Source organism: Zeus faber (genome assembly GCF_960531495.2).
Source record: "Zeus faber genome assembly, chromosome: 1".
NCBI lineage: Eukaryota > Metazoa > Chordata > Actinopteri > Zeiformes > Zeidae > Zeus > Zeus faber.
In genome coordinates this window covers 53929517-53957331 of record NC_137193.1, presented here as the reverse complement: position 1 = coordinate 53957331, position 27815 = coordinate 53929517, and the positions used below count along the sequence as shown (strand labels likewise).

Here is a 27815-nt window from a genome sequence, read left to right as displayed (position 1 = left end):
CGATTTGGATTGTCTTTTCCATCTCACATAAACAGACTTGTGGAATGCAAATGGGAATTTAAGTATCTCTGGAAAGTGCGAGGGTACATCTAAAGGCAAAAGTTTACAATCCTGGGAAGGAAAAACAAATTGCAAACCTACTGACAGAGGGATTTGTTCTTTTTATTGTAACAGTTGATAATCAATTAATAAACGACCATTTGTTAAGCCTTCTTAAGCTACCAATTTTTTTTTTTTTACTATATTTCTATTGAGTAGAAACAAAATTACATCAAATTGCATCTTAACTAACTATATATATATATATATATATATATATATATATATATATATATATATATATATATATATATATATAATATAATATTAAATTCATAATCAGAGTTATCGATATAATATAAAAATATTCTAGCAAACATGGAAAGCTTAAAAAAACATGTAAACCCTTTCAGCCTGTTTGCAAGCAGTGTTTAAAAATTGAAGGGTTTGGTATACGAATGGCATATGAATGCTTTTGTGTATCTTATCAATGTAAATATTGTAAGTGAGCCGTTATGTTCACAGAAAGGTGAAATATTATGAGCCACAGATTGGGGCGAAAAAAAAAAATGGATCTTAGAACTTTGGGGCAAGAACGAGACTAAAGGGCAGTTTCTTTCAGGTCGTTAAGGTTTGGCATACGAGACCGAGACGGGCGTCCGAAGCCGTGCCCGTTTTGCCCGCCTTTGATGCTCATTTGCTCCGGGTAGGGGTTTCCTTCGGCACGACCCAGGGCTGACGCGTGCCAGTTGGACTCCAGCTGTCCGGGGAGTGGGTAGGCGGCTTGTCGGGCTTTTAGCTGCGGCGTGCTGACTCCTGAGTGAGCCCGACTCTCACTGAAGGAGGCTTTGACGGGAGCAGGGCTGGGCAGCGGCTGGTAGCGCATGTCGGAGGGAGCGGCTTGGTTGGAGGATGAGGAAGAAAGGTGCAGGAGCTTGCGCAGGGACTTGAGGGGCTGACTCTGAAACAGAAACACCAAAAAGGACTTAGCCGTCTCATCTCAGTCTCAAAACTGTGAAATATATTGTTATAGTACTGTAATAACATCATAATAACTTGTTTGATTGATTGCGGAAACTAGAATAATGATTTGTATACATATTTGTACACAATAAGTATTGTATACATATGTATTCATCCTGCACAGAAACCTCCCATCAATATCTATATTCATATTGATACCCACAGCCATACTGCCACTAAAGCCTACCTCACATCAAATCTGACAATCGTCAAGAACAAACCGGAAGTCCATTCATTCTTATGGAGAGTCAGATTCTGCAGACCAAAATGTGCTGCGTTGCAGCATTTACGAGTCGGCTCAAGGCATCATAGTCAGACCTAATGTCCGGTTAAGTAAATGATACCTCCCATTTTTACTGCTTACCTTTCCCATTCTCCCTAACATGGTTTGTGGTGCGGAACTCAGGCGCAGTTCATCCGACTACCACCAGGGGAGGAAGTCAGCTGCGGACATGCATTTGGTGTGAAGCATGCTTAAGCCTCCGCCATAGCCTTTTAATGAGATTTATCCTGTGCATAAAACCCCATTTGGTATATTCTGTATATTTTATATATCTGTTTTCCTCTTTGTTATTATTGCTAAGCTTTTATTTGTGCTAATTGTCTATACACAATGACCAATTGCTTATATATGATAATCTACTTTGGCCAAACTATGATTCTTATTCTGAACAAATCCTGCGTCTGTGACTCTAACTCTTGTAAGAAAACACTTCAATTAGGCCATTCAACGTGTTCAACAAAACCAAAAATCAACCTATCATTTAATGGCAAATATTCTCGAAACACCACTCAACAAAAGACACCCCTCCTTGCACCTGCGAGTGTGAGTCGGACAGTTTTTCGGGCGGCCAGTCGTTGTCCCTGTCTCTCTCTCGCTCCTGCTCTCTCTCCCGGCTCTTGTCTCGGCTCCTGTGGCGGCTGCTCTGGTGGCCAGAGGAGCGCGAAGCCTTCTGCATGACTGCGTGATCCGCCCCCTCGGCAGGAAGCTGCTGCTCAGAAAACATGCACAACACTTAGCCTCAGACCCTGAAAGAGCAGATAAACCACGCCACATATCTTTAATCATTTATGAGTCCCGATGGAGAGGAGCCTGAGGAGGAACCACAGCCTGTTTTTTTGGAGAGAGAGACGATCTTCAGAGTGATAAGCTCAAGAATTGTGAACCTTAAAATATTGCATTTACAAAACACCTATTTGCCGGATTAAATGTATTTGAGCTCTATCTGAGAATAAATCTGAATGAAATAAAAAAAATACTCATCATCCCATTGCGCTTAATGATAGACTGGTCGTGTTTCCTCATCCTGCTCCCTCCGCAGGGTCTAGATGCACTCTGAGGGGCAGAAGAAGACGCTGCGTGCATCTGCATAACGTGGATTGGAATTAGACTGGATGTGATTGTGTAGTCATGCAAGCCATGTCGGCGTTACCGCCCCACACCACGCGTCAGATTCACCTGAGCCATTAATTTTGCATTCCCAGTTTATATCCTCACTTGAAACATGCTGTTGGTTATCACTGGTAACTGATGACCAAACGGAACATATCATAATATAATCCACCAGACCCACAGGTACACTTCATTGACGGCAGAGGAACTCAGCTGCATTAAATATAACGCATTGAAACATTCATGATACACAGATTGTGATATTTCCTGAAGTGCAGTTTTATGTTACCATTTAGGGTATGGTTATACTGATACCAAGCTGGATGTTTGCTTAATTAAAGGATGGGTTTGCTTGTGGCCTTATTAAAAGGTCGGTTCCAATCGCTTATAACAACCTCCCTGGAAAACTTTACTGTTGATCTACTGCAGCTTCTCGTTCTCTTGAAAATGGTAAACTCACATTATAGTCACACATGCCTTAGTGTGTGTTTTGTTTTACAACAGTAATATCATTTTTTAATTTCAAAATACTTTTTGTAATTGCTACAGTACATCCAACGTGTAACATTGGTTATCCAGTAGTAGGTTGCCAGTAGGAAGTGGCGCAACTTCCTATTTCTAGTCTCTCAGTTATAAATAATTTTGATAAGGCCCGGGTTAAGGAATTACAAACCTGTACTTGTTTGTAAGTACTTGATCACCGTTAATAAAAACAAGCAAACAAAAAGGACTACTAAAAGAAGTCCTAAAAGCAACAGCGGGGTTGATTCATATTGTTATTACATGCAAATGCGGATGCGTTACATTGAGTTAGCAGACGAGTGGGATATCGTAAAGCGGGGTTGTACCATGGGGAAGGAAACTACAGGGAGGACTCTCCCGGAGGAGCTATTCTTTATGCTATTCTTTGGGTTAAACAGGGGGAAAAGATATTTCTTGATGATAGGAGGCCTTCCATCAGGGGGTTCCATCTGCAATATAGAGGTATATGACTCTGGTGGAACAGGGAAACACGATGCAGGGGTCAACAACAAACACAACAATAACAACAATATCCATCTCATCCATCTTGCTTGAGAAGCACTGTGTATGTATGTATGTGAGTGTGTGTGTGTGTGTGTGTGTGTGTGTGTGTGTGTGTGTGTGTGTGTGTGTGTGTGTGTGCGTGTGCGCGTGTGTGCAGTTCACAAAAGGTTGCAGAAGCAGTGCAAGAGTTATGCACCGTATAGAGCCTGAAATGTTCTTCACATGAACCCGCACATGAATGATTAAATTCAGACATGATGAACGTGTTAACAGAAAGACTCACCGGTTGGGACTTCTTCTTTTTCTTCTTTATTGCTCTGAAGAAACCCTGCTTTTCCTTTTCTTTACAAGTCTCTGTGGGGTTTAACGCAGACTCTGTACCCGTCCTTGAAGCAGAAAAAGAATATTTCGACTTAAGCAAGTTCCAATGTGTTACTTCCATCTGCTTTTGGTGCCAGGACCAACGCCATCCTTCCTAAATCATGTTGCAGCGCAAGGAAATACTGAATAAATGAGCCCTGACATTATCAGCGAAATGAGAGGTCAGGGTAGGAAATTGATCTGGAGTCCACATTGTGAAGGATTCTGTCTCTTCTTGGACTGAACAGGGAATTGAACTCTGACGTGACCAGGTTTCAGGCAGAGCAGACCATCGATATTATTTCAAGACCTATCAAGCTCAAAACTGCAATTTGTTTTTTTATACTTTTCAATACTGAACATCAAATCCCATCAAATCCATCCTAAATTCACTTGGCTATTTATCTTATTTCGTGTGACTTTCTTTTGACCATAGAGCTCAATAGTGTCACATTGTGTGCTGCAGCAAGTCTTACAAATATTGATAAAGCAAAGATTACTTTAACTAAGGGTGGTTGATATTGCCAAGAAGCATATATATATTAACAGTATATATACATGTATAGATTGAAACTTGATTTTAAGTAATGTGGATATGGTGATCAGGCAGGTGGAGACAATAATTGGGCACTTAAATTTTCAAGAACTGTCCAAAAATATGATCAATTTACTCTAACACATTTCTCCAGACTTATCACTTTATTATCACCAAGTGACCAAAATCCCAGCCAATATCTAGTCTTGCATCACACATTGACATGACATTCAAAACCACCAGCTCCACTGCAGAGTCAGGCAAGTACACTCACCAGAGGTCAAAGCCTGGTTGGCGTTTGGAGTGGTTGCCCAAAGCGCTGCCCTCCCCCGCCATGCCGGGGCCTCGGCTCTGACCCCTGCCATCGTGGAAGGAGTTGTCCGGCCGCGGAGATGGTACTGTTACGAAAAAAAACGAAGCCTGTCTGAGGAACGAGTATTTGATGGGGGAACAAGATGACAAGAAGAGGCACAAAGCCAGGATTAGCACGGTCCATGACGTGACTGACCTCTGTAGAAGCTGCCCACCCTCCTCGGCATGGACTCACTGTAAATGAGGCGGTTCTCTTTGGAAGAGCCACCGTCCTCTGCTTGCTGCTCGTGATACATCCCCACCTGGATCACGTGGGAAACCTGATCAGGATTCAGTAAAATTTACTATCTTTACTTTAGTTTCAAAATGTGAAACTCTCCAATGTGTTACGAACCTTACAAGGCAAGACAGTTTTGTTATATTGACAGGATTGTAAAATGTGAAATATTCTATTAGCCATTATTACAGTAAATATTTCACAATGTGGTTCACGCTACTTAATGATCTGCTCTTAAAGCCTTCTCTATGCTCTCACAAGCAGACACATAGTAGGGAGGCAGAGAAAATGAGGAGGCATCTGATGCACAGAGACAGAGAGAGCAGTTCATGACAGCAGCATCCACCCACATCCGCACTCCGCACAAGACTGGATGTGGGTGGGGAATAGTGGTGGGTACAGGCAGCGTGTCGGACCTCGCTTTTTTGCCGCTGTAAGTGAAAAGAGGCGGTGTTGTCCCGCGTGGAGTCCCTGATTGGGGGTCGGCCGTGGGCGACCTCGGTGGCTGCCTGATCGCCTCGTTGCTGGAGAGATGATGAAGCATGAGGTGAGCTCTACGACACAGCAGCGCGCTTCAGACTCTCACAGACATCGATATGTTTACATATTCACACAGACAAACAAAGAAAATATGCACTGAGTATATATATTTAAATACACAGGTCACGTATACTGTGTACTGCTAGCCCTGGCTTTCCTACACAAAACAGGGGAATTGGAATGATCAACATTTTGCGATCATGAAAACGTTACAAGGCTGAGAAATATCTATTCCTAACTGAGAGAGCCAAATAAATTATTTTTAATTATCTTTTTTATTATTATTATTTCTAATCAAATACACGGTCAAGGGTGAAGACGAACCCTGCTGGTGTCCTCTTCCCTGGAGGAACCCCCGGAGTGGTGAGGCAGTGTGCGGTGCTGGAGCTGTGGAGAGAGGAGCTGGAGGCTGCTGGCCCTGGTGGGCATCCCCTGCCCCAGCACCAGCCCCTCCTCCAGCCCATGCGTCCTCTGGTGGTCTCTGCGCACGTACATGGAGTGGCGGTGCGGCCGCTGCTGCGATGAGAAGGGGCTGGTGTATCCCTGACCGTAGGGCAGAGCGTCATGCGGGGCGGAGAGGGAGAGAACGTGGCTCCCGCCGCCTCCGCCGCTCTCCCCCGGGTCCAAGCCCTCCGGAGACTTGCTGTCCTCCGAGGCCTTGTGCCGGGAGGATGAGCGGCGGTAGGACGAGTCCAGGGTGTTGCTCTCTTTCTCTGAGCGAGTGCTGCCCCGGCTGCCAGCGCCATGGCCCAGCCGGTCGCTGCGGCGCGTCGACGGACTGGCGGGCGCCGTGAGGTCCAGGCAACTGGAGGGAAAGTAGCGGGTGGAGGGCTCGTCGGCCAAAAGGTGCACCTCGTTCAGGTTCCCCACCGACTTGGCGTCGCTGAGTGTACCGTGGCTCTTGGACAAGTTCAAGTAGGCAAACTTGGAAGAATGCGAAGAGCTGTGAGAGTCCATGTAGCTGTGTCGACTGTGTTTGTCGCCCGACTGAAGCGTGTTGGTCTTTCCCTCCACAAAAGAGTGGCGGTTCTGCTGCAAGCGGGAGTTCGATTTGAGGTACTTGGCACCAGGCCCGTCCGAAACCTTTGACCCCAGGTTGACATCAAACTCCCCCTTGTTCTTGGGGTCTTTGGGGCTGAGCAAATGGGGCAGGTTGCCGCCGGCCAGGTCCATGCTGCATGAGGTGGAGTGGTTGTAGATCTGAGGCTGATAGTTCTTGGGGTGCAAGGTGGGGCTCAGGCTGACAGAAGTGGTAATGTTGCCGTTTAGAAAGCTGTCGTTGCTTGGGTGGAGCTCCTCATGCCTGGGCAGGCTGGAGCAGTCTCTGCTGCTGGAGCGGTGGTGTCCAGAGCTCTTCCCTCCATGGCTCCTGACCAGGAGACACAGACGGGCAGCATTCATTAGATGCATTCACACATTCAGGAAATCGGCTTCACCAAATTTCCCTTGAGTAAGATAAGATGCATTTTTAGGTAAACTACGACAGCATTTTATGGATCCCCTCCCCTGTGACGAATGAAATAGGATCCCATTAAAGTGCTCATTGAGTTTAGATAAATGACAAGTCAGCTTTCCAGCTTCAAATTATTGAAGCGCACCTCACCACACAGACTCTTTTTTCTTTTCTAGAGATGCTGACATGTACAAAGCTAGCTTTACTGTGTTCTGCTGACCTGCTGGGGGTGGTGTTGTCTCCATGGTGAGGTTTCCTCTTGGACGAGCGTACAGGTGTGGGCGTGGGCGGCCCGGGACGCTCCACCAGCCGCTGGGTCTGGAAGGCGTGGTGATTCAGGCTCTGCTCCGTAAGGAAGCGCTCCGTCGGGCTCAGCAACAGCAAGTTCTGTTGCACAGAAACCAACAGGAAGCCTTGTGATTCCACACTCAGCATCCAGATCTCGAAAAACAAACAGTCACAGTGCTATGACTCATTCCAATTATTATCCGTCAGGCCACTAAATTGAATTGCATCCCACGCTTAGTTTAACACCGATTCAAAATCTGTATCGTCCTCATTTTGACCATCTCTTTTCTTCTCACCTGTCGGTGTTGTGCATTGTAGCAAATGCTATTGGTATTGAGCATTGCTTCGATAATAGCTACTGTATGAAGAAGTAAACACGCGCACACAAGCACACACGCACACACACACATGCGCACACACACACACACACACACACACACACACACACACACACACACACACACACACACACACACACACACACACACACACACACACACACACATACTGTTGTTTGTTAAGTCAGTCCTTAGATGGTATTGTGCTGCCAGTGAGTCACTACCTACAGGGAAAAGCACAAGTGAACAGCCTCTGCCCACGTGTTTGACATGGGGCTTCTGTTCACAGTGCTGACACAGGAGCAACACCAGTGATGGAATCAGGATGTGAGCCGAGAGAAGCTCAAGGCACTAGCGATGCGATGCGCAGTCAGAAAGTGTTTACTCACAGGGAAAATAATGCAATGGCCAAGAGTCCGTTTTCTATTAATTTAGGTTAAAGGATTTTGGTTGAACAAGGAATGTCTTTGGAAATAATGAATGAGTCATATTTGTATTCTCATTCTGAGCATTGTTGTTGCTATTTTATGTTGTTTTTATGGTGATGTAATTGTACTATAATTATTATTAATACTAGTGCATGCCCGTTCAAAATGTTAGACTTTCTAAGACACTTTAATGCCATAGTTGAACAAAATGTCAATGATTCAGTCTTGTATTCCACAATAGAAGATGAAACTGCCGGTTAAAATCATACACCAAGGAAGGACGTTCTTTGTGACTCAGTCGCAGAGCCCTGAAGCCCCGCCCCCCACTGACTCGCTGTTCGCTGTTTATTGAAAGTTTATTAATATTACACGTGTCGTGTGTCTGAATTACACACTGTACGTCCTTGGGTCCTCAGTGATACACCTGCCAAGTGTGAAGTACATCAGATTAAGGGTTGTGGAGGTAATCGAAGGACGGACGGACAGCCAGACAGACTGACAGACGGACGGACAGACGGACAGACGGACAGACAGACAGATTCCTGCCTTTATAGTTAGATTAGTTCAGTTCCTCATCATTCGAATGCATGTGATCCGTACCTTCATGAGGTCCAGCAAGGCTCCGCTGATGATTCCTAGATACCTTCTCTCCAGAGTCTGGGGGTGGTTCACAGCAGGGAACTGGAACAGAACAACGACACAAATATTATTGTCTGTGAGCACACCAAGTCACTGCCAGGCACTCTGGAGCGTTTTATACTTTAATTTACCGCACCAGCGGTTTAATCGTTTGTATAAAAGTTTTGATGGCTCCACCAAATAGGCATCGGGCGTCGGAGATGGAGCGACGGTCACCCAAAGCCAGCTTTGGGAAACGTAAATTGTAATGACTCAGAACGAGAGGCTTTGACCTGGAGAGAGGAAGAACCACCCTAGTCTGCTGTACCACTCGTCTGCCAAGGAAGACTATCGCAACCCTCGCCTCAGAGAGCTCGCTTGGATATATAATACATGATGAGTCACCACGATCCAATCAGTCACGGCACAGAAAAGAAAAACTCAGGCAGGATGGAAGAAAACACTGGCAGACAGCACAGAAACAGAGCAGGCAGAGAGAATAAACGAGGGGAGAGAAAGAGAGGAGGTGGAATAGAGAGATAGCGAACGTTCAGAAATATCAAGATAAAAGCAACAGGGAAATAAAACAGGAGGGAAAGAGGGAGTGAGTGGGTGAGACACGTTGAGGTATAGACGGCGCACATTAGAAGACAGTGTTTGGTTGGGTTGGGGGGGCTGTATTCATTTCGTTAATGAAAGATATGACGGAAGATGTTTGTCCCCGACTTTCTTTCCATGACGTATGTTTTGTTTTCGTTGATGAGACGAGACGGGACTAAAATGTTTGCGGCGGGCTGTTGGACATTCAAAATGCATGATGTTTTTCCCCCGATCGTGCGTCTGTTCCTCAACTCTCCACTAATTTGTGTGACTGAGTTTTTTGAGTTCCTCACCCATTTTTGAACTTGCAACAACAGCAAGAAGCGCGATCTCACGGTGGCTTTGATGAAGATCAAAATCATCCTTCCATATTCTGTGCGACGTCCAGCCAGAATGGCAAACCGTTTGGATAAAACAACGTCATAAAGTGCATCGACTCCAACGACTACACCGGCAAGAGGAGACGTCACTTCCGTAGACATCGCCAAAGAAACAACCACCGATAAACACCGGAAGCAGGAGATTTCTCCGTGAAAACACATCATTTCATCATTGTTTTGGATTAAGAGAAGAGGGCGGATGTATGGAGGATAAAAATGACTCAAACTAATAAGGATTTTTGACTAAAGACTACATCTAAAATAGCTCCCAAAATTAACACTGGTGGGGTGTTGTTGGCGTGGCATTACCCTCAGCCCGTGGAAGCGAGGGTTGTTGTAGAAGAGCTTCATCTGTTCTGGTGGCAGGGGTCCCAGCACCTTTTGGATGGTGAAGAGCTGGTCTATCTCGCTCTCCCCAGGAAACAGTGGCTGTCCGTCACTGAGCTCCCCTAAGATGCAGCCTACTGACCACATGTCCACGGCCTTGCCATACGGAGCCCTGGGGCCAGAAATGTAGGAGGTGACTGCTGGTGGTAAAACACTCGGCGCATCTATGCCAATGTGGTCGTTTGAAAAAGTAGTAACTTAAACGTGTTCTGTTATACTCTGTGGGGTTTCTGGACAAGGTTGAGAAAGGACACACTTACCCGAGCAGGAGTTCTGGAGAACGGTACCATCGAGTGGCCACATACTCTGTGTAATTGGCGTCGTTCCCTTCAGAGAGATTACGTGCAAAGCCTGGAAAGGAATGAGGGAAGAGGCAATATGTAGTAAGAGAAGGGAGCTGGTGCGGATACTCCAAGCAATTTCAGTCATAATTCAGTAATTTCTGAAATATCATTCCAATTAATTGGGCAATCTATATTCTTCTCACTTACATCCTGCTGTTACAACATATTGACAACATCATTTGGTCTTTGGGGGGACAGTCGACTGGTATCTATTTTCTAACAGGAATATTAAACTGATGAATATAGATGTCTAGGAACAATGGAGAAAATACAGTGGTCTATCTTGGGCTTTGCTCGCCATTTGCCAGTTATTTTCCGCCCGTGCAAAATAAAATGCATTTTCTTATTTTCCCACAACAAAGGCAGTTTAACACAAGCGTGCGTTTGATTTCAACCCCATTATCCTGGAAGAGCCTCTGAATTGGCTGTGTTGTCTTTGCGCACCGCATGCATGTTCCACAGGAGGGACAAAATAGGACCTCACGTGGCATTCAGTCTAATCTGGAGATCTCGGTAGTTCACTCGACCCGCATTTGTGCTTTCCAAAAGCAAGCCACAGCGGGCCTCCAGTCTCTCACACCAGATTGCCGACACGACGGCGGCCTTGCCATGTTTGCCGTTTTCCCTCTCTTGTTTTGATGTTGGGAGTAACACCAGATTGGATCAGAGCTCACTGGCCTCTTTTTCCTGAACGCTATAATAGATTAGGATTTGGAACATTCATGAGGCGCCCAATGTAGGTGGAAACTTTCCAAACTAGACTAGGGGTAACTTGACTACATTATATTTTAAGTAAGTGGAATACTCACCAAAATCACATAACTTGAGGACATCTTCTGAGCTGATGAGGAGGTTTTCTGGCTTTATATCTGAGATGGGAAAGGAGATCGGGGGTGTACTGTAAGTGCAGATGCCGGCATGGGGCTTCACTGTCAAATCAATAATACTAGCAATTAAAGAACCACATGGCCATTTTGTCTGAATGAAAGTGAAAACTGTGACACCCAGAGAATCCATAGTATGACAAGCTTGAGTGCCGCTCTATAATATCGTCAAATGTGTGCCTGGGAATATCACAGACCATCTGGATTCATGCTCTGTTGTGATCAAGGTGCCAAAAGCTCACAAAGGCCATCTGGTGCCTGCTCCGCTGCCAGATCCTCACCAAAAGCGCACAAGTTCTGAATAATTGAGTGGTTATTTATAGTTCATTGTAAAACCTGTGAAGCCTCTATTTTAGCACAGAGGAAATATTTAAACACAAAGAGGCCCTGTCCATACTTGACTGAAAATTGATGGTTGTCATAAAAAAAAAAAAAGATTGTTCCAAATAATCCAGTACAGACGGGACTGGTGACGTCGCTGCGGTTGAGACCTTGGATGTTCTGAGCCTGCACGTTCATACCCTTGGCTGTGGAAAAAATAAAAATCTCACTAGAACGGGGGGTGGGGGGCGGTGAGAATCCGTATCGATACGAGAGGAAGAGAATCAAATCAAAGCTGCTGTTCCTTTACTACGTTTCCATGTCTCAGGTTTCTAACTTTTTGTCTCAACAGATTAAAAAAAAACTTGGCGGAGTGGATTAGCTGCTTGAGAAAAAAAAAAAAGAAAAAAAAAAGAAGCAGAGAGGGATTTTCTTTTACCCCTGTGAACAATGTCGTTCTTATGGCACCAGTGAATTGCTTTGATTAGCTGGTAGATGTAGCTGCGCACTTTTTCAGGCGGCACACCGTTGGGTAACTCCTCGAGCAACTCGAGCATGTTCTGCGAGAAACAAGAAAAAAAGCCCACATCGTGAAAAAAACAACATTTATTGGTCTTGGCCTTTGCGTTAAATAGTGATGGCGAGCCTACCTTCTCCACATATTCAAAGACCAGATAGAGCTTTCCTCTTCTGCGGAAAGCCTCCTTCAACTCAACGATGTTCTCCTGCTTCAGGGTGCGGAGCATCTTAAGCTCCCGCAGCGTGGTTTCCTTAACCTCCTCATTCTCTGCAGGGAGGTGGGAGAGGTACGCGGGATTAGATATGACAAGAGAGGGGAGATGGATGGGGGCGGGGTTGAAGCAACAGCATATCAAAATACGAATGCAATAGGATACTCGTGAAATATTATGATGTATAGAGTAGAGAATCTTGGAAGCAGAGGTGTAGGGGAACTGAGCTGAGCAGCTAAAAGCAATGAAACTGTACATCTGGACTGGTCTCTCAACGTCGCCATTCATTTCTGTCCTCTTACTAACTTCTGATGTAATTTGTGTTCCTTGATTATGCAACGCCACAAGGAAAAATTAAAAATGAACTATTTTAGGCAGACCTCAAAATAAGCTTATGCGGTTGAATGATTTATTCTTTCATCCAAAAGAGATAATAAATACTAGAAGCGATAAACTTAGGCATTGGGCAAAAGCTGCTACTCTGCCTCAAATCATTGGAAAAAATGAAAGGCATATAAAATATATGTCTGCTATATGTATATGCTATAAAAATGAAAATATAAAAACTATTATAAGCTTCAGCTGTGGATAGGGAACATTTCTATCGCAATCAATGATTCACCTCTATGGCTAATATGCAAAATCATTGTTTCATGCATTTTTAAAGCAGCTCATAAATTACATGTAAACTACAAATGACTGAAAATCGTTTATGCTAATTGTGTTTTAATAGTTTTAAGTTGATGGAGTGCATAGGATTTTGTAGATAAATATTCAAATACGTCAATGGAGTGGAGAGTCAGCAATAGGATAACGCTAATTTCAGGGTGTGCCTTATTCCTTTTTTTATTCTGGATTAGGGCCATGTAAAAAATCTGATTTGTGTTAAAGCAGAATTATGTAACTTTTGGTATTTGGGTTTGCCGCCCCTACAGCTTTCTGAGTGCAATTGCACTTTTACACCAATGTCGTGAAACTCAAGTCCGGTGAAAATAATACATTTTACCTGACTCATTTGAACGTTATCAGTGATGTTTAAATAACAGTCCATGTTACAAACACAAATATAATGCACATCTAGGTTACAGCGTCCCTTCCGCTTGCCGGAGCCCTGGGAAGAATGGGCGAGGAGGGATGTGGCCCCCCACTACCGGTGTAGGTACCAGATGTGTTCGGCAGATCAGATCACATGCGCGAGACAGAGGGTGAAACAAACCCCGTGGTGCAATAATAGTGAGGGCCGGTGGGCGGCGGCTGAGGTGTGGGTGCCAGGCGCACCACTGGCCCGTCTCATCTGCGCCGCGGTGGAGGTGGAGCAGCTACGTTTTGTATGAGCATTATTATCAGACATTTGGACCGGGAAGTTTATAATTTATCGTATTGGTTTTTTTTAAATACATTTGAACCAGGCAAAAAAAGGGTAATTACTGGAGCCAAACATCAAGGAAGTGACGTAACGCATAACACACTTTTCCCGCGGTTTCATAGCCAAACACAAAAGTTACATAGTGCAAGAACAGGCGTTCGGGAGGGTGGGGTGGGGATGAAAGAAGAGCTATTCTCCATATTACAAGTCAGTGTACCATCACAATGATTTTGAAGTTGTTATTTTAAGGTAAAAAAGTTACATAGTCTTGCTTTAAAGACATAATTCTGACTTTTCTATTTATCGCTTTGTTGGAAGGCTTTTTCTTCTGGTGGTATAAATTGCTTAGACCTAAACCTGTTCCTCATAATATGCACTTTCTCACCAGACCATTATTTCCGACAAGCATTTATTTTTTCTGCTGTGTTGTTCAGACCCCAACCGACTGAGAGGGGAAGCAAGCAGTACTAAAAATGTCGAGGGCCATGGCAAACCCAGCCAACAACATTTTATTACGAATAAACAAATACAATTAATACTGTGTATGTGTTGAGATTTATTCTATAAGATGATCAGAAGTCAAAGAACACACAGGAAAAGCCTTTTTTTAAAGAACATTGATTGGGTCAAAGCTCCTGACACTAATGCTGTTCTCATTGTAGGGACCTATTTTCTCACCAGTGAAGGATGGATCTCTTACCTTCACTGTCCTTGAATTTCTTAATAGCCACAATTTCATTTGTCTCCTGCATCAAAGAAAGAGTCACTTATTAACAAAAGGACCTCGCAAATCAGTGCTAATGTTGGTACATATTCAGGGCCGGCTCCAGCTATTTTGCCGCTCTGGGCAAACTGTCAATGGGGGTGGGGGCGTCCAAATCGTTCCCGCTCCACGCCCCCCGCTTGGGATGGCGCCCTAGGTGGCTGCCTATGACGCCCGAAGGAAGAGCCGGCCCTGTACATACTGACAGTAAATTGACACATAAGGAACACAAACATGCTTCTTCTTATATTATCAACGTTACTATCACTCTACTATTAATAACAGTACAGACATGAACCACATGTCCACTGCTAAAGGAGCAATACTGTATGTACTATGGTAGATGGATATGTGTAATTTTCATGTACATTTAAAACATTTAATGCATTAAGTCTGTATTGTGTCAAAAACGCAGCACAATCAATACAAGAAATGATGCATGAAAAATGCAGAATAATACATTTTTGAGATAACATATTATGCCCAAGCACATTTATGTAATCCAATGAGTTGTTGTTTCTGATCGTCGGTTAGAGAGATCCCTGCGCGACGTGGCACATCACAAGCCGTGCATCTTTGCATGTCCTACTTAGGGCTGGTATTTCTGCCCGTGGCTCAGAGCTGTGCTCTAGATTCACCCCTTCAGAAAGCTACAGGCAGCATCGTTCCGGAAAATCACATTGAGGAGGGACCCCTCATCACAGCACTTCGAGGGGAGAGAAGCTGTATGGAAATCTAAATGCATGTGCTGAACTGTACTGCACTGTATTTTTAATGGCTCGCTGGTGCTAAGCCCTCCAGGGCTAACCTACTACATTAGTTGGGAAGCAAGCCAGTCTAGAGCATCTCCAAAAAGACCCTCCCAGACAGTACACAACTGTAATGTCAACCTTTTCACAAAAAGTCATGTGGGATTGTTTATTATAAAGGGCATCAAATCATGTCTCCCACACAGGTTTCTTTTCATTAGTTCTCATAAACTAGTATTGTCTTTAATCATTCTCAAAGCTTACTTTATAATGTGTGTACACTCTCATTAGAGGCATCTGTACATCTCCACTGAACATCTTTTGATTTAATATTTTACAAGGATATTCCCCTGTGATTCTGGACTGGGAGGCTTATCTATGTGGGAGAAAAAGTGGTGCTGAGTAATTCTTCACTTTACATATTTTCTCTGCAAACAAACGCCACCGAGCACCATCGCTGTTTCTCTTCAGGTCAACGGGCGGCTTAACTGTGTATGACAGCATAGAATCAATCAAAAACCCAGGCAAGAGGGGGTTGAGAAAGGATGCCAGATTTCCAACCATGCGACAATGTGGTGGCAAATGTGGCAAATGCGCCATGAATTCTATGGAATATCTTTAAAAGTCACGAGTGGTCAAGATAGGTGTGTTTCTAATAATAAGAAAAGAACAGCACAGCAATCGTATAACATGCACTTTGAATTTGAATCGGATTAGACAGTTCCATCAGTTTTTGGACCAATCCAGTATCTATGTAGGTAAATTTGGCTTTGGGGCCTTGGAGTTACACACAAAAAACGGTAGCTGTGCGATGTAGGCTGGTGCCTGCGTCATGCTGCCCACATCAAGCAGGAAAAGCCCACCAATGATCCGAGCCTGTCCACCAAGGAGGCGTGATGCACTGGAGTAAAGCCGTCTCAATGCTTTCAAGCCAGCTGGAAATTATAAAAAATACTATTCTCCTCCACAATTTCCATGAGTTGTCCGGCGTCATCCCTCGAAGAATGTTGCAGATTAAAAAAGCATCTGAGAAATGAGTCTGAATTTTTATAAGGAGGGGCACGGCAAAGGGCCAGGTTTCTTCAAAAGCACATAGATGCAGTCTTGTTTAAAAATGCCGAACGCAGCCAGAGCTGAGGGACTCGGGGACGCTAGTGAGTGCAATGGATCCACGGAATCAATCTCAAAAACATAAACACATACAGTAAGAACCCACAAGAAGAATCCTACGCACAAGAAGATGGATGTCAGTGTTTACATAGAGAAAGGAGCGAATTGCCAAGAGGATAGGACTCAGGTTTCTGTGAATACGAGATGAGGGGACTTTATATTTGATCTATTATTGTGTTATACACGTGTTATGTATTACACTGTATCATTTATATATATATTTTTTTTTCATCTGTGATATTGAGCTGTCCTTACATAGTGGATTTGTTTTCCAATGGACAGAGCTACAGAACACAGAGTTGTCTCATTAGCCGAAAGGTTTGCCGGTGATAAGAGCTTGAACAAAAATCAGAGCTTTCCCAATTTAAGCAGTTCTCTCACATCCAATGCTCGCGGGATATTTTTGAGTTATGAGAAAGTTTCAAAATAACGCCGAAATAAAAATCTCTAAGAAATTGCTTGGGAGCCCTGAACCTACTGAACAACGCATCATTCAGCAGGACGATGCGTTGGGGCTGGATGATTCAGCTTTTCCAAGAATTTCACTGTCAAATACTTTGGGCTAAAATTACCTCTAGACACCTTGTTGGAGCCGTTAATGTAATAACTGTCAATAACACAATAATTTTTCCATTCTTAATGTGACAAAAGTCGAGAATTTAATAACCTACCAATAATGTAATTACATGTCTGAATCAATAATGTAATACATTTTTGCGCATAATGTAATAAGTTATTACGTTATTAGCTGGGTGCAAAACATAATAAAAAATTTAATCACTGGAGCCAGCAATGTAATAATATACTCAATTTATTTAAGTTATATTTCTTGGCTATAAAGTGTCACACTTCCATGACACTTAGTCTTACTGTTGCCTCTTTCAAAAAGCACACACACACACACACACACACACACACACACACACACACACACACACACACACACACACACACACACACACACACACACACACACACACACACACACACACACACACACACACACACACACACACACTACTCTCTCTCTAGGAATTATGACTAGGATGGTGAGATACATAGGTTCCATCCAAACCAAGAGTTGACGCAACAAGAAACTGAACAATGAATATCTGGGAGGCTCTTTGAAGAGTTATGTGTTCACCAGTGTCGTGTTGTGCCATCCTCTGTAAATATATCCCCATGTCTCCTCCACATACTCAGAAACAGGCATATTAGCCAACAAATAAAACTTAAAGTGATACATTTTTTATGATTTTTTTTAAAACCCAGCTAATAATGTAATAACCAGCCAATAATGTAATAACTTATTACATTTTTACACAAAAAAATATTACGTTATTGGTTCAAAAATGTTATTACATTATTGGTAAGCTATTACATTATCGACATTTATTAAATTAAGAACTGAAAAATATGATTACCTTATTGGCAGTTATTATATTAATGGTAGATATTACATAATTGGCTCCAACTCAACACACCTGTTCCAATTTTTTTTTTTATAAAATGGATAAAGTGGAGCAACAGGTGGGCAAGAACCAGACAGTCTGCGTTTGAAAAGATTCTAGAAGCAGCCTGAAATATCCCAGCTCCACCAGGGGACAGTGGAGAAGCTGTGGATCCTGATCCCTCTCCCTTCCTCCCGGTAGGACAACTCGGTCAAGTGTTCAACTCAAGGTGACCCATTTAATGCCACATGTGAAGGTATTTTTTTCCCTCTCCCGTCCCAGTTTCTGTGCAGTGGGTGCAAAAATAACTGCTCTTTCAAATGGGGTGGGTAGACTACATTCACTGCGTCGTTTTTGACATTACTGAAAGGCATTCAGCTCGTTTCAGATGCGCACAATGTCAGTATACATCTTATCATCTGCAAAACAAAGCTGCGGCAATTAGACTGTCTGAAATGTAGTTCCACCAAGTTCTAACGTCTGAAAAAACATTTATTATGATGGAGACAGGATGAATGACAGAATTGTGGTGTGTCAGTCACTGTCACATTGCTGATCCTGGAACAACGATGAATGCACATACAAGGACTTGTCATTCCGGTAATTATTCTGTTTTGGACTCTTCGGCGATATATCAATCAATCAATGCAAAAAAATCATTAATCACCTCCACCAAACTAATAAATAGAACTGTTGTTTGTGACTAAAAGTACTGTAGTGGTTAAGTACAGAAACAGAACAGACACTGAACATGCTTCCAAATTCTATGGCACTGCATTTAAGAGGAATATCATCCCAAGCACAAGTATAAAGACACAAGAATGTAAAGCTGAGTTTGGAAAGACATCCACCGTGAGAAACGCCCTCAGAAAACCGATTCCCATTGAAAATAAAGTGACTGCAAAGAGAGTTTATTTTTTTCTATTTTATTTTTTTTTGGCTTATATTTACTGTTTTGTCATTCAGTTGACTGTACATTAGAGCGACAACGATAAAGCTGCAGTCAGTTAATCGATTAATTCTTTTTAAAAAGAACATTTCCAAATTCTTTGATTCCAGCTTCTCAATGTGAATATTTTCTGGTGCCTTTACTCCTATATGACAGTAGACTGTATGTCTTGGAGTTGTGGACAAAACAAGATAATTGAGGACATCGCCTTGGGCTTTGGGAAACCGTGATCGACATTTTTCAGCATTTTCTGACATTTTATGGACAAATCAACTAATCGATTAATCGAGAATATATTCCACAGATTAATAGATAACGAAAATAATCGTTAATTGCAGCTCTAACAGGCTTGTGCCTAAACACCGGCCTGTTGGCGAAACTCTCATGAGAAGCCAAAATCGCCACCGCGTACACCCTGATGGTGGATGCCGCATGGTGCTTGTTCATGAGAGACTGCAGGAATTCCAAAACAGGAAGAAGGCTGCAGCACGGGGGGTCGGCCTGCTTGTTGACGCACCACCGCTCAAACACGTTCCACTTGGAGCCATTAAGCCGAAAAGTGGACGAAGCGAGAGACCCCACGATGGTGGCGATCACAACATGTGACTATCCACTCTGCTCAAGCCTGCGCGTTTCAGGCGCCAGGCCAGCAGAGGACATCCCAGGACCGATAATGAGGTCACCGAGCCCCTGGCCTGCTACAACACGTTGCGGCACATGTGGATCTGCCACAGGCCCGTCACCACTAATGGTTGGAGCTCCGTAAACCAAAGTGCCCTGGGATGATCGGGGGCTACCAGTATCACCGACAGCCCCTCCAAACGCACACATTCCATCAGTATGGGCATCAGCCGCGATGGTGGGAATCTGTAAAGCAGACCCCTAAGCCATGGGTGGTGCGCCAACGCATCCACCCTCAGAGAGGGCTTGTCTTTCCCGGGGAGGGAGAACCACAGGGGACACTGAGTGGTCTCTCTCGACACAAATAGGTCCACCCACGCTGTCCTGAATAGTCTCCAAAGCTGGAGTGCTATATCCCGGTGAAGGCGCCACTCATGGGTGCCACCTTGTGACAGGAGGTCTACCCCCACGTTCAGATGGCCTTGGATGTGGCTCGCCAACAGAGAGCAGAGCCGTAGTAGCGCCCATCTCCACAGCCTCTCAGCTGCGCTGATGATCTCACACTGCCCTGACGGTTGATGTAAGCCACAGTAGACGGTTCTCTGACCTGATCCGCACATCCTGGCCCCGTACGAGGGGTTCGAAGTGCTTCAGGGCAAGTAACACAGTCTTCATTTCGAGGAGATTGATGTGGCCAGGGGCCACGCGCCACTCAGCACCTGCCCACTGCAGGTCCCGTCCCGTGTGTAAAAGGTGACTCGACCTAGACGCACACCCTGTGTGAGGGTCTGGGGATCCCTCCATTAGGCTAGGCCCCTGTTGAGAGATTGTGGCACAACAAGAAAGCGTAAGTGGGTGGCGCACTGGGTTCAGCCGGAGCCGTCCAAACCATCGTTGGATACATCGTTGTCCATGTTACACCAGCACTACCAACTTGGCTGCTCACCTCTCAACCAGCTACACAAAACTGGTCTACCAGCTGATCCACAGTTAAACCAGCTTGAGCACGCAGGCCCACCAGGTAAATCCAGCAAGACCAACTAATGACCAACTAAGATTTGTAGCTGGTTCTAACTGGATTTTTCAGCAGGGAGAGGCTTGTCAAACAGTCTGCATTGAGCAAACATGCGTTATCCCTTATGTCATTGAACTCAGGGTCAGTGGGGGCAAGTTAAAAAGATTTTCCACTATTGATATTGATCTACTTCTGACCTAGTTTCGTCCACACAGTGCACAAATACAGAAAAGGTAAACATCAAGCATTCCACACTATTTTGAATTGTGTAAACAAAGTGTTAAGTGTGTTCAAAAACAATCAAGAAGTAACCATAAAAATGTGCTTCATAGAATCTTAAGAAGCTTAAGAGAATGATTGTGTTACGATAACATTTCGACAAATTTACTGAGCACCAGTTCATTTTTCACAAGAGAACTAACAATTTCAACGGATGAAACTCTAGAACGTTAGTTCAGTGTTGGAGTTTCATGGAACCAGACCCAATGTTTTGAATGAAGTATGATAATGGCTACTAATGAGAAGTATTTATACCATCTGTTTTCCATAGCGTATAACACTCTGCAGCCACACTGTAATGTCTCTGTTTGAGCATCCCTGCGGTGTCATTCATACCAACACGACGCAACTTACACACAACATGGTAAGATGAGTGTTGAGAAGCAATTTCACAGAAATGGGGGCAGAAAACATTTCACAGCGCTCCACTAGCACATCAGTGTGGTGGCTAAAAACAAACAGCTTGACAGGAAAGCACTTCATGACAGATTATCTGGATTGCTCAGAAGGGCAAATTGTGTTTGGAAAACCTGGAAAATGTGCCATTGCCTCCGCTAAGTCGTTCTAACCGTGTCAGCAACCTGCTGGATGCTCTGCAGCGGGGCACGGCGAAGCTAAGCCTCTTTATTCATGAGGGTTGGAGGGAGGACATTCGTGTATTTGTGTTGGTCCTGGTTCCTAAATATCCCAAGCTGCACCTCTGTGGATGCATGGGAAGCCGCACAAAATTGACAATTGTCAGGTGCGCAGAGAGCTTCCATCTAGGGCCGTGCGCGGCGTGCAGCGGTCTACTGCGATAAACACCACATACATATGGACATTTGTAGTTATACAGGGCTATTTTCGGGGGACTGGGACTATTTTGATCTTTCCAAATAAGTACATGTGCAAGCGAAATTTGTGTGGTGTGGCATCGCTTCGATTATTGGGTTGGATTGGCCGAATCAGCTGCGAGGCAGGCAATTGTTTCCCACAATGCAGCTGTTTCCGGTTTTCTGCCTTTGTCTCCAGCACACCAACAGCAGCCTCATGCCAGCGCGTAGGACCGTGTGCCTTTATGTTTGTTATATGGCGGTCTATCGCTCCCTTTAGGAGTTGCCTTCCTGGAAAATGCAAACTGCTGCTTCATTCATGATAAAAGTAGACATTCCACAAAATCATTCTCTTTTACAATTAGTAGTCTTCGTACAGAGATCGATGTGTCCTTGTTTTTCTTTAATGATCTTTTGAAAAGGACCAATAAACTATTGTGAGGATTATTATGATGACAATTTGAGAATAGTTTGAGAATTGCTGGAAGTAGTTCAAGAATAACACCAATACTTTGATACTTTGAGATAAATAATGATTGAAAATCATTTCCTAGGGAATGATTGTCATCCTTCTGTTTAAATTGATGACGTAAAACCGAAATTGAGTAAAATATGTACTTATTTTATTCAATAGATTTTTCTTTAGTTCTTACATTATTATTATTATTATAATTATTATTATTAGATTTCCTTCTATTAACGTAAAGCACTTTTAGCTGCATGCTGTGTATTAAAGCCGCTTAAAAAAAATGAAACCAGTGAACTTGCATAGTAAAGCCCTTGTTTATTATTAATCTATTTATTTTGTATGTTATTGAAACGATCAACTCATAAATACCTTACAAATCAGTGGACCTATGTGAGAAACAACTGTAAAGAAAACAAAAGAAAACAGGGGTTCTCACTGTGAGGATGGTGATCCTCATCGTGTAACACTTAAAACCAGTAAAAACAGCTATTATGACAGATATAGCACCAGGCGTGGCCTCTGCTGTGGAGATAACTGACGCCTAATGGTGCTATTTCTGCTGCACATAATGGAAACATTGGCGTTTGCAGCTCCCTAGGCCGGGGATCAATCAGTCTGAATTATAATGTTCAGTAATTATAGGCTTTGACTCTGGTTTACTGCAGAGCTCGCCCCTCGCTCGCAACATCCATCTGAGTGATTGTGTACCATTAGAGTCGGTGCATTTTTGTTTTGCAATTATCATAACATAATTTAACTTGGTTATTATACGAACTATAACAAATGTTTTATTGTATTTACAGCTGCTCATTTATTGACCCATGTATGTTTACCCGTTTACCTCTGACTGGTTTCAGGACCTGTTGAACTCTCTCTTCAAAGTTCTTTTAACGTCCGCTGGCTTTGACCGGGTGCCGTGGCCCGGCCCTGGGGTCTAGACTCTCCAGACTAGAAGCGGGTGGTGGCCCGGGTCACCCATGACATCTGTGCAAAGTTTGGGGCTAACTACCTTGCCTGTGAGTTTTGGAGTTGTGTGTATGGATTGGGTAAGTTGCAAATTAATTGTCCTTCTCAGAAACAATAAGATTGTCTGAATCGGAATCTGAATACCGAGCCTGGCTCACTGACAACTTTTAACAACTCATTACATGTAAATACTAGCTATAATATTCCAGACAATATTGCAATTAATATTGAAGGGTATCTGTTGTGTTCCACTGGCTATCAGTGACTCACTTTGTTTATTTTCCAATTATAAAACAAGGCTACTACCTTGTTGAGCCCCTCATCCCTTCATACTAATGACTGCTAGACAGACCCACAACACCTTAAATAAAATGCATATCACTTGACAAACATGATTTGTATTTTAACATAAGGCTGAAAATTAAACTAAGGGAATTAATATTGATTGATACACATTGTACATCAAAATGTAAACAAATCTTACCTTGTGTCTACACTTCAAAACAACTCCATAGGCACCTAAGACAATAAAGCATAGAATGTATAATTAACATAATAATTATAATAATAATAATCATCATCATCATCATTGTAGTAATAATAATAATAATAATAATAATAATAATAATAATAATAATAATAATACTAATAATAATAATAATAATAATAATATAATTCAACAGTGAGTTGATAATGAGGTTTGCATAATATTCAATACACAACAGCAGCCTATTGAGAGTAGCAAGTTTAAGTAGCCTTAGATTAACTGATAAAAGATGCTGCTCTTGCTTTCACATGAACAAAGATTCACAAAAACTAAACATCCTCTTGACAAGTCACTCAACAATGACTGCTGACTGTCCATCTTTAAGTCTACCTATTCTGTTTCTTTTCCTAGATTGTTATACAAACCAGACAACATTGTTTATTATTCTGAATGTAACACTTCTAAAACACTCAAACCAATTAAGAATAACATCCTTTCCGCATTATGGCCGATGGATTGGAAACTAGGACACTAGTGTTGGCAAGCCATCGTGGTTGTGATGTTATGGACCCTGGCAGCCACATACAGTACGTGAGCCCTGAGGTCCAACTTGCATTCTGAGACTGGGAAGGCATATGATTCGTTAAAGTACACCAGTTGAATATGTGGCACTATAATACATAATCCAACAATTTCATAATGACACCAATTATTGTTGACTTGCAGAAAGTCTGGGTGAGGCATCAGTAGTGAAACTCACTTCCGAGTCTACTGGCGTGCTGTGACTAAATCTTTTTGGGGGAATTTCTCAACCTGAATTGACTGAAATCGTTAGTAATAAATGAAGACCGTCGCTCTGCTGGGGTAGTTCAGCGCTTGTTGAAATTGATTGACCTCAAAATGACTGAGGCCATGTTTACGGTGCTATATCAAGCAGAGCATATGTCACCACAGTTAATGGATGGATTTTGGGCAGATTATTCAACTTTAATGCTTAATGCGATAAATGAGAATGATGACCTCCTGCTAAACCGAGTCATACTTGGATACACTAAACTTCAAAATCCATCTTAAAGTGTCCCTGCATCTCGGAGGAGGTGTTGGTAGAAGTGTAATAGCATGAGACGTGGGTAGCATCAACTCCTCAATGCATTTTATTATCAAACCAGTTTACACAGTTGAAACTACACTTTCAAAAAACTGTAACATCAGTGGGAAGTACAGTTTTTACTCTGTCACTCTGTCCCGCTGACATTTTGTCAAGAATTAATAAGCATTTCCCCATTCTGTATGCATTCAGTTACCTGCACCAAGCAGCATAAATACAATAACAACTTCCTTGCAAAAAAAAAAATCTTCTTTTTGACCTAGCCTGTCAGTTGGCCCTGAGCAAAATCGACTGCAGCGGAACAGCCCAATTAAATGGCTTCTGTCTAGGCTGTTCCCATAATAGCTGTATGTAGATAAGATCAAAAGTGGAAAACAAGATCACAGAGAAAATGTATATCAAATTTATGCAAGTAAGCATTCAGAAAGGGCGTGGAAGCCTGTGATAATTGGCTCCTGACTGTCAGTTCCCAAGCACTTAATGTTAATTGCTGGTTGTCCACAGTGTAGCCTGCAGGGTAAACAATTGCACACAACGCCGTGGCGGTTATTTAGTCATCTTACCTTCACCAACAATCCCAAGGACTTCAAATTTATTCATTACATCACCAATGTCAGGAATCTTCATGTAGTTAAACGGCAGCTGGGCGGGGTGCTCCGAGTTAAGAGAGATTGGTCCCGGTTAAAAGATGACATGAACAAGGCACCCGCTGGCTTCCGAGAGGCGGGTGTTGGCTGAGGGCCATAGCAAGACGCACATGTCCTGTTCAATGGATCAACTCTGCCTATAAAAATTGCGACAGCAAAAAACATACAGTCTGTGTTAGTGGTGGTGAACGCCAAACATCCAAAAAAATGAACATCTAACCTACCATAAATGGTACATATCAACTTTGAGACATTTCTAGGATTGAGGTGCCATACAGTATATTGGTGAAGGTGACCAAAACCTCTTGATGAAGAGGCATACAGTACCGGTGACATGGTGTGATGTAGTGTGGGGGAATAATATTATGGTCTATTGTACCAATTAAAATCAATCCACCTACACGTATTGGCTTACTCTCCGTGACAAATTACTTTGCGACATTCAGTTGGGTAGCATAATATGGGCCTACAATTTAAATGAGACACGCTTTGCCTTTTGAATTGATGGGAAAACAGAAAAAAACATTTGATCAATCCACAGTTTCACGTAGATCCAAAGGAAACGCTACCTTGATGTTATATCTTTGCTCGGCATCACGTTGAATCACACAACCACTTCATCACTGTATCTCTCTTAGTGGGAAGCGTAGGACCAGCGCGGACCGCAAAACCTTCTCATATCTCCCACATCCATGTGGTTTGGGGGCCGCTGATCGGCGAACAAAAACTCAACACGGCCAATACCTAGTCTCCTAAAATGTCTCGAATCACTAAGGTCTACAGCTCTGTGGGGACGGAGGCCACGGGCTTTGGCTGCAGCGCTCTACAGTCGATAGAGGCGTCCGACGGCGTCCTTAGGTAAATAGCTACTGCAAATACAACCCCAAACAGCCCGACGGCAAACACTCTCAGACCTTCATAATTACCATATAAAATTCCTTTACGTCGTTTCCCCTTTTAATCATTAAGTGCCTCTTTGTTTTGATTTTACTGCCATGTGTTGCCATATGGCAGTAAAATGTAGAATGTGTGGGTATGTATACCCAAGAAGTGAAGACGGTTGAGGAGAAGAAGAGGACAGCGAAGAAGAATCACACACATTCAGACACATTTGAATAAAGCTGCGTTAGCCCTTTATTCTTTGACCCAGAGACAAAGTCAACTCCAACTCCAGTTCAGCAAGAGATACTGCAGCAAATTTTACAAGGACAGGTTTTGTATTATCGTAACTGGTATTTCACTTGACGTCCATATTAATTCCATGCATTTTTTTTCTACAAGCAAAAAATGACAGGAAGAAAAAAGGAAGAAAGTAAAAATGTCGCTGACGCTTTAATAGGTTGTATGGAACATATGTTGCTCCTCGTTACAACCACAACTACAACCGCAACCACACAAGCCACAACGACAACAACCACAACTACAACAACAAAAACAACAACAACACATAAACACTGTTGTTGTTGTTGACGGGTCACAAACGTCCACGATTGTGGGCGTGCGTGCGTGCGCCCGCGCGCGCGCGCGCGCGTCCGCGGCTGCCTCCACACCGCGGCTCGCGCAGGTTCGATCCCAGGTAAAACAATCCGACAAAACCGGCGGATTAACGGCTCCGCTCCGCTCAACTGCGCCAGTTAAGTCTGATCCCAATTAGTTACGTGCGACTTAGCTAGTTTCCTGAGTGGATCGCCAGTGAACCGCGGCTCCAGGCAGATAACGAAGGCGTAAAACCGCAGATATCCCAAAATAAAACCTCCGAACCTTCCCACCGCGCGAATAAACTTGTTGGTCAGAGAAATGTCAGCAGTCACAACAGCGCCACGTGATTGTTGAGACGGAAATAAACAATACGGCCGAAACACACTCACTTGCTTGGGGGACTGTGGTGCCGGAGCCGCGTATCCACCCACCGACGCAGATATTTTTTTATTGCACCAGCTACAGTACAGTAACTGAATCTCTGGTTGACAACCCGCAGGCGCGTCGCTGGGCAACAGCTTCTGAGTGACGTACTGACAGCCAATGAGAACGGAGAAAGGCTGTGTTTTATTTTTTTTAATCAAAACGCCCCCTTCGTGTTGACCAATGGGGGCGCGGGACGGCTAGCGCGAAATAAACGACGCGGTCTGGGTTTGCTGCAGGAGTACGGAGAGGATTGTTCCAATTCCTAAATTACAAATTACATAATTTCCGACGACAAACTCACAGCCTGACGTCCACACATCTGGGACGGCGTGTGCCCCGCTCAACACTGCTTGACCTTAAAAAAAAAAATCCTATGCTAGATGTTGTAACACCCCAAATACTGGTCATAAACAAATAAACAAATAAATAAACAAACACATTAAAAAAAATAATTAAAGAAAATATTTTTTTGATAAATAAATTGACAAATAAATAAATGGATAAATAAATGCATAGACATATATATATATATATATATATATATATATATATAGCACTGTTAATTGGGCTACTTTGAAGGAGCATATTAAACATCGCCTTTATTTGAAAGGAATTCGAAAACATGTTTAACACGGGTTTAAGCTGCTGTTGCTGCACCCCCCTTCAGTTACAGTAGGTGTTAATGTTTTTGCTTGGTTTCTTGTGGAAACATTTTGCCCGTATGTTGTTTTTCATCCAGGTTTTTTAGACGCAAAGCAAACAGAGGGGATTCCAGGACTTC

At 43.3% G+C, this 27815-nt stretch overlaps 1 protein-coding gene across 1 annotated transcript; it reads right to left on the bottom strand.

The window, feature by feature from the left end:
• Window positions 1-385: 385 nt before the first annotated feature.
• LOC307228151 (cyclin-dependent kinase-like 5) lies at window positions 386-27038 on the bottom strand. The gene is made up of 19 exons (XM_079997703.1): window positions 26998-27038; window positions 25046-25266; window positions 23372-23406; window positions 14344-14389; window positions 12197-12333; window positions 11986-12106; window positions 11151-11210; window positions 10258-10348; window positions 9920-10109; window positions 8613-8693; window positions 7179-7345; window positions 5830-6874; window positions 5382-5489; window positions 4885-4990; window positions 4651-4774; window positions 3765-3867; window positions 3304-3426; window positions 1881-2054; window positions 386-1000 (listed from the first exon to the last, which is right to left on the bottom strand). The coding sequence occupies exons 2-19, from the start codon at window positions 25107-25109 to the stop codon at window positions 641-643; spliced, it is 3135 nt and encodes a 1044-aa protein (XP_079853829.1). The 5' UTR covers window positions 25110-25266; window positions 26998-27038; the 3' UTR covers window positions 386-640.
• Between the last annotated feature and the right edge of the window lie 777 nt (window positions 27039-27815).

Coding starts and splice junctions, on each gene's coding strand:
- LOC307228151 (XM_079997703.1), bottom strand. CDS start 25,109: ATGAAGATTCCTGACATTGGTGATGTAATGAATAAATTTGAAGTCCTT. Junction 14,390..23,371: donor TTTTGAAGTGTAGACACAAG/GTAAGATTTGTT, acceptor TCTTTGATGCAG/GAGACAAATGAAATTGTGGC. Junction 10,349..11,150: donor CCTCAAGTTATGTGATTTTG/GTGAGTATTCCA, acceptor ATTCCTTTCCAG/GCTTTGCACGTAATCTCTCT.